The sequence below is a fragment of the Clupea harengus genome, chromosome 1 (assembly GCF_900700415.2).
Source record: "Clupea harengus chromosome 1, Ch_v2.0.2, whole genome shotgun sequence".
In the NCBI taxonomy this organism is placed as follows: domain Eukaryota; kingdom Metazoa; phylum Chordata; class Actinopteri; order Clupeiformes; family Clupeidae; genus Clupea; species Clupea harengus.
The window spans coordinates 1,755,933-1,763,379 of NC_045152.1; the positions used below are offsets into that span (position 1 = coordinate 1,755,933).

At 46.5% G+C, this 7,447-nt stretch overlaps 1 protein-coding gene across 3 annotated transcripts in view; it reads left to right on the top strand.

Annotated features, from left to right (window-relative positions):
* The window catches only part of cacna1aa (calcium channel, voltage-dependent, P/Q type, alpha 1A subunit, a), a 77,981-nt gene extending 71,141 nt beyond the window's left edge, over positions 1-6,840 (top strand). Inside the window, exon 41 of one of the 3 annotated variants that reach the window (XM_042708399.1) lies at positions 6,794-6,840. In XM_042708399.1, the coding sequence (XP_042564333.1) occupies position 6,794 (1 nt within the window). In that variant the 3' untranslated portion in view covers positions 6,795-6,840. Of the gene's footprint in view, positions 1-396; positions 1,074-1,565; positions 2,791-6,793 lie in introns of those variants that run through there. The other 2 variants (XM_042708377.1, XM_042708386.1) reach the window with 2 other exon arrangements.
* Positions 6,841-7,447: the final 607 nt, after the last annotated feature.

The window sequence follows — 7,447 nt, forward strand, 5'->3', positions numbered from 1 at the left end:
AGTCATTAGTGGAGAGTGCCAATAGCTGAAGGACACATCAAAGAATTTGTTTAACTTTTAAATGGAATGAAAGTGCCAAGGAGTAATAGACAGGAGCGCGAGAATAAGATGGTAGCAAGACAGAGTAACGTTGACTAGTTCTGTCTCAGCAAACAGGTGACTAGCAAATACACACTGTGTGCTTGTGGGACTGTCAGTGAACAAGTGTTTAGGTGTGTGTGTGTGTGTGTGTGTGCGTGTGTGTATATATATGTGTGTGTGTTACTGCATATATCTATGGATATGTAATTGTGTAAATCCACTGTTATCCACCTTGTTTCTTCTTTTTCTTCCAGCTGTTTTGTGGTTTTCTTTTCTTGGCCGTGTTGCTCTAACCTCCCTGTATTCTTCTTGCAGTGGGCGTATTCATTACAAGGATATGTACAGTTTATTGCGAGTTATCGACCCTCCTCTGGGCTTAGGAAAGAAATGTCCCCATAGGGTGGCCTGCAAGGTTTGACTTCCACTAAAACCCTAAAAACCACCATGCTAGCATCCAGACTGGAATGAATGTCGCTTTATTTACTTGGTTTTTAGTTTCTTTTTTTTTCTCTTCCTTTTTTGGGGATATTTTCCCTTTTTTTTTTTTTGTCTTTTCACCATCTCTACTTGCATTCTAATATGAGAACGGGAATGTGTTGGAACGATGCAAACACGCATGACGAATGACTCTGCACCTCACGTCGAATGAAACGACAGCAATAACCCAAAACGAAACCTTTTCTTTCCAAAAAAAAAAAAAAAAACAACTGAATGATTTGTTTTGTTTTGTTTTGCTTGTTGTTTGATCACAGCTAGGGCCCCCTGGGTATGGTAGCGTGCATTGTTCTCACGGGGTGGGGAGGGGGACAGAAACTGCATTGACATAACTGCTGTTGCAACACCATCCCAACAGTGGGGCTTTTCTTTTTTTTTTTTTTTGTCCTTTTGATTCTTTTGCTTCTCTTGCTCGATCCGAAGCCCCCTGTTCTTCTATGCAACCCGTCTCCCCCCTCTAGGGCTTGCATAGAACGGTGTTTTAACACCAAAGGACAGAAGACGCCCTCCCCACCAGCACCGCAAAACACTAGCCAGTTACCCCCCCCCAAACCCCCTCCTTCCCCGCTCAGACCTCTTTCAAACTCACCTGTACAGACCAGTAGCTCTAAGTGTTAGTTGAGCCCAGAGCCAACAGCAGTGCCTGTTCTCAGCGAAGAGTGACGCCAATAACCTTGTTTTTTACTCTGTTTCCCCCTCCCCTCCCCTTCCTCCTTCCTCTCCCCTCTTCCTTCCTTCCTTCCTTCCTTCCCTCACTTCCTCTCCTTTTTCCTCACCCTCTCTTTTCACCCTCTCCATTGTTTTTCTCTTCTTCTTCCTCCCTTCTTCTTTTTTCTCTCTCTCGCTCTCTCTCTCTCTCTCTTTCTCTCTCTCTCTCTCTCTCTCTCTCTCTCTCTCTCTCTCTCTCCTCTGTTTTCACTCTTCCCATCTACTCCCCTATTAATTTATGTCCTTGTCTTTATTTGCTCTTTTTATTTTTGGTTGTCCAGTGGCAGAATCAGTTACGTTGATATGTATGAGATGCTCAGGCAAATGTCTCCACCGTTAGGCCTGGGGAAGAAGTGCCCGGCACGGGTTGCCTACAAGGTAGAAGGCCTCTCTGTGGGGCCAGCGCTGTGTTTGTAGTGTTGGTGTTTTTTGTTTTGATTTGTTTTCTCTCTCTCTTTTTCTGTTCATTTCTTTTTCTGTGTCTTTTTGTCGAACGGGAGCGCTATTGGGGGAGGGTTGTGGGTGGCATAGTAGGAGCAGTCAGGCTCATCCACAGGGAGGGGGGAACGGAAGGATCTTCTCAGTGCTATTGCACCGTATGCCGCACCCTCATAAACACACACACACACAGACAGACAGACACACACACACACACACACACACATTGACAGATGCATAAACACTGTACTATCACATATATGCATGCAACTCACATATTCAAATCTGTGTGTCACTTAGGCGATCTTGCTCATTCAAAACAACTGAACTAATCTTGTCCAATAAAACTGGACATCAACCGCTAATAATAATCATATTGATAACATCCTCCAGGATCCTGATGCAACACATACATTGAAGTGAATGCTTTAATGTATATACGCTCAAATTGTGGGGAAAGGGAAGAGTAGCATTCAGCATATGTACACACAGCCTACACATGCTCAGAATCACACACACACACACACACACACACACACACACACACATGCTCCCATACACTCACCAAAGTGCGAGTGCAGCAGGGCTGGGAAGGGCCAAAGGACTTCAGTCCTCCGAGTCTCCTCTGCCTGTGGATGGCGCTACACATCAATCAATCAGACACGCGCCCCAGTGACTGTTCTTGTGGAGGACCAGGTCTCTGTCTCTCTCGTTTGATTTTGTGTTCACGCACACACACAGACATACATGCATATACATAAAAAAAACTTTTTTTAAAAACAAACATTAGCTTCTTTTACAGGAAAGAGGGCAGAAGTAGGCTAAAGAAGCTTAAAATATTCGATTTGAATTACCGGATACTATAGTGTTATTTTCTTTCTTTTTCGTTTTGAAGCAACTAGCTTTTTAAAAACCCCAAACCGTTTCCCCCGGCAACTGAATTGCCGTGCCGACCGGCTTACCGTACCTGTCCTTTGTTTCTTCTTCTGTCAATGCAGTTGGAATCTGTTTCCAGCTCCGCCAGCATGCTAGACCCCCCCCCCCCCCCAGTCCCCCCCAGAGTCCTGCAGCTCTCTTCTCCTCCAGCCCCCCCTAAACTCACACTCCTCCCGGGCACGGTCATCCTCCCTCCCCTCCTCCCCCTGATTTCTCTCTCCACCTTCCTCCTTCTTTCTGTTTCTCTCTATCACAACCACTGGGCCCTGTCTGAGCCCTTCATTGGTCGCTCCCCATCTTTCGATCGATAGAACAGGGCTCTGCTCTGTAAGCTGTCAATGGGTTCTCCACACACACACACACATCAAAAGAGTCAGTGTAATTGTAGTGCTCTTCGTTACCTACATCAGGTTTGTGTAGCTAACTCGTGCCTCTGATGGGTTTGTGGTTAGATATGCAGTGCGGGCCCAAAGGCACCATGCAAGGGAAACGAGCAGGTTCAGAGTTTAGTGCTAAGATTCTCTACCCTCTTCAGCCCCCCTCACTGCCGTCTACAGCAGGGGGACTGATCTAGACGGTCTCTTAAATGGGATGTGCTGCTGCTGCTGCTCGCAGCTGTTGTGGTTCTATTAGGAATTGTTCTGACCTCATGCAATTCCCCCCAAGCCTCCAAAAGCTTGGGTTAAGGGCAGCCACTCGAGCAGTCAAAGCTCAGGGATGCTCTGTGAGGCCACATCTGTTCTTCCCCCTGAGACACTCCCTCCCTTTACGTCCTCCATCTTCTCTTCATCGTTGTGTTTCCGCTACCCTCTCATCACTTTCCTCCTTTCATTGGATTCCATTTGCAACTTGGTGCTTTTACCTTGTTTTTTGGCTCTTTCATGGTCTGTTCACCCGTTCTGTCTAAGGGGGACTGCTTTGCAAGCAGAGGGGAGCCTTGAGAATAGAGAGTGAACTGTAACATATGCAACTAGGCCAGAGGGCTGCTGGCTGTGTGTGCGTATGTGTGTGTGCGTGTGTGTGTGTGTGTGTGTGTGTGTGTATGTGTGTGGGTGAGTGCGTGTGTGCGCGTGTACGTGTATGTGTGTGTGTGTGTGTTTGTGTGTGTGTGTGTGTCCACGCGTGTGTGTTTATTTCTCTGTGTGTGAGATTGTGTGTGCATGGCTATGTACATGCCTGGGGATGTACATGTGTCTATGTGTGTTGGTTTTATGGATAGTGGCAGCCCAGGCCATCTGTTACTGCCCTCCTGAGGTGACTGCTGTGGTGAACAGACCATGTCCGGGCGGCTACCTGGTGTGATGTTTGCATTGCTGGAACGTCACTCAGGTGACAGTGGTACAGTGGTAGAGAAGTCGTTTAGTAATCAGAAGGTTGCTAGTTCGATTCCCTGTCGAAGCGTCCTTGAGCAAGACACTGAACCCCTAATTGCTCCTGATGTGCAGTGTGCCATCAGTGTAAATGTAAAATGTGTATACATTGTAAGTCTCACATATGTAAGTCGCTTTGGATAAAAGCGTCTGCTAAATGACTAAATGTAAATGTAAATGTCACTCTCACTGGCAAACCTCTGTCTCACTTCAGCTCAGCCACAAACGAAGCCCAGCCCTTCCTCTCTCTCTCTCTCTCTCTCTCTATTGTCTTCCCACCCAACCAACGCTCCTACCATGTGCTCACTTCCTCTCTGTCCCCAGCCTATGTTCTACTGTATTCATTCAGCTGCTCCTCTTTCAGTTCAGTATCATGTCTTATGTTTGTCCACAATGGTGGAAATCTTCATCTTCAGTTCATCTCATCTTCTTTCCTTCTAGTCATTTACTACCATTGGAGTCGTCCCTTCCTTTTCTCGTTTGTCCCTCTACTGTCCTGGCAGCCCCCACCCCTAAAGTGTCTCATGGTTGACATTTCTCTTTGTTAAATATTCTCTATAATAACATCTCCCTGGACCAGTCAGGTTTGCTACCCCGTTCTTTGTCAATGATCAGGTCAAAAAAAGATCACCCCTATCTTAAAATGATCAATTATTCTCATCTGATCGCTATGATCTATGGTGTCCCATGTCAGTCAGGGATAGAATGCACACATTTACCTCATGTCCAGGTCCTCATATCACTTCCTGTGCAGAGATATCCCATGATCCTCAGAGACAGTGATGTGTAATCTCACGTCTGCCACATCACCCAAAGAGAGAGAGTCCATACAGACTATAGGGCCAACAAACACCAGTGGTTGATGACCACTGTCGGGCTCACTGCCGGTGTGTGTTGTGATAGACCTTCTTTCACCACCTTCTCTCCCCCCATCCTTCTTCTATGGTTTATGAGCGTTTTTCCCACTCACACTCTACGCTATCTACGTTTACTGCTCCTCTCCTCTTCCTTACCAGTTCCGCTCAGCAAACCTCCTTAATTACATCATCATGTGACCTAAATTTGAACAGGAAATCCCACTCCAATCTACTGACACCATGAAAGGAGGGAGAGAGACCCGTTTTGTTTGACGATCACGATCTTGAAACCAGAGTAACAACAACAACAGCAAAAAGACATCATAAGTGGTCTCCTCAGCCTTCCATAGAAAAGGCAGATTATATTTTAATATGATCTGATGCCCCATTTGATCAGTGATGATGATACATTTAAAGAGGTCAACTGCTCTATTCTTTAAATCTCTGAATCTTTCTTTAATACCCATTCCACCCAGCAAGCGCAACTTCTTCCTTATCTTCTCTCCTCTCTTTTTTTCAATTCAAATCATTAACGCTTTTGTCCCCTAACTCTCTCAAACACCTTGTTGTAGTCCCCTAATTTAAGGTTACCCTAATAGCATTATGCTATCTTCAGACTGACTTTATTAACAAAGCCATAATAATTGACATTATAAGTATCTTTTTTCTTCTTTTTTTTTTTTAAACTTGAATGTATGGAGAATGCTGTTCTGACCCAACCCTGTAGGCCACACCCATCCCCTGCATTGAGAGATCAGAGAATCTGGATCGAGCTCTAGTCTCACTCAGTAGCCCGTCTATGATTACATCTCAATGACAGTGTGTTATCCGCCAGTCACTGCTGCCACGGCGACGACGCGCTGAAAACCAAACAATTCTAATCAAGCCACAGGCAATGCTTTCTCTGTGTATGGCTGCACCGCTGGTCGTGTTGTGAGGTGTACTGTATGCGGGCGCATGGCATGCTGCATGCGAATGTTAAGAGGTGGGGGACACCTGGGGGGGGGGGGGGGGGGGGGGGGGGGGGGGGGGGGGCCGAGGAAGGGACCCAGGCGGCTGGCATGATATGTTGCATCGAATAAAAAGGGGTGGCACGACTGTAGTAACAGCCGAAATGCTTGGGTGGGGTGGGTGGTGGGTTTTTTGCCTGGCCTGGCGCCCACGAGTTCCTTACCTCGCCCCCTCCTTCCTCTGAGGGACCAGGACGACAATGAAACAATGTGCTAAAAAAAAACAACGAGCAAACGTTGCAAAAAAAGTATGTCTTGCAAAAAGTTTGGCCTCGCTGTTTTCTCTGCCATTGTTTAATTTTGCCTGGGTCTGTGGTCAGGTCTGTGAACCTCCTGCTGGGGAGAGCTTTGTTACTCCTTTGACCTCCTGACCATGCCGGCCGAACCCGCAACTCTGCAATACCCCCGCAGCCTGTGAGGTTTCGCTGTGTTCAGAAGCCTCCCAAAAGACATTAAACACCAACACGAAGCCATTCCTCTTTTTTCGCTGAAGAGGTCTTTTCTCTCCCACAGAATCGACTAAAAGCGGCCCTAGACTGTCTTTAAACATGAAAGACTCCATTGAGATGAAAAGGGGCGATTCACACGTTGGTTTTAATAGAGGCTGAACACGTCCTCCTGTGGCTCAGTCCACTGAATTTGGAACATCAGTGGCTCTGATGTCTGGCAGGATTTTGGGTGAAAGGTCAATTTAACTAAAGGTCAAAGATCACAAAGCTCCCCCCTCCCCTGTCACAACCCCTCTTTTACCCTCTCAACTCTCTCGTTCACACCCCCCTTTCTTGGAGGTTCAGAGCTAACACACATAAAGACACGCACCTGCAGTCATTTTTTTCTTCTTAAAAATAGCATGCCAGTGCAGCCTTTTCTCACGTATCCCCTGACTGGCTTTTCGCAGAGACTGTTGCGGATGGATTTGCCGGTCGCCGATGACAACTCTGTTCATTTCAACTCCACCCTTATGGCCTTAATCCGCACGGCACTGGACATCAAGATCGCCAAGGTTTCGGAAGGTTTGACACCCCTTCCCTTACTTCTGCTTATTCATGTTCTGTCTTCTGTGACATCCGGTTGGCAGACTCCAGTTTGCTTGTCTGTCCCCTCTTCTGACTGTTCTGGATGGATATGAACATGGTCAGAGTTTCTTTAGCAGGTTGTTCTCCGTCATGAGCCTTCATGTTCTTTGACCTGTGGTAAATGAGTAAGTGCCTACAGACAACTGTTAATGAAAAACATTTCTTTTGTGTGTGTGTGTTTGTGGGTGTGTATGATCGTGCGTGTGCGCACGTGTGTGTGTGTGTGTGTGTTTACGTTTGTTCATGTCAATTCTTATTCCTCTGTCTTTGTGCTACATGCTGTGTGTGTTTGCGAATTGCGTGTACTGCATATTATTGTGGTCTTTGTGTGTGTGTGTGTGTGTGTGTGTGTCTTGTCCACATGATTTATGTGGACTCCTGGCTGCTTATTGGATGAACTGGATGTTGGTGGATATTGGGGCGTGTGTGTGTGTGTGTGTGTGTGTGTGTGTGTGTGTGTGTGTGTGTGTTTCTGT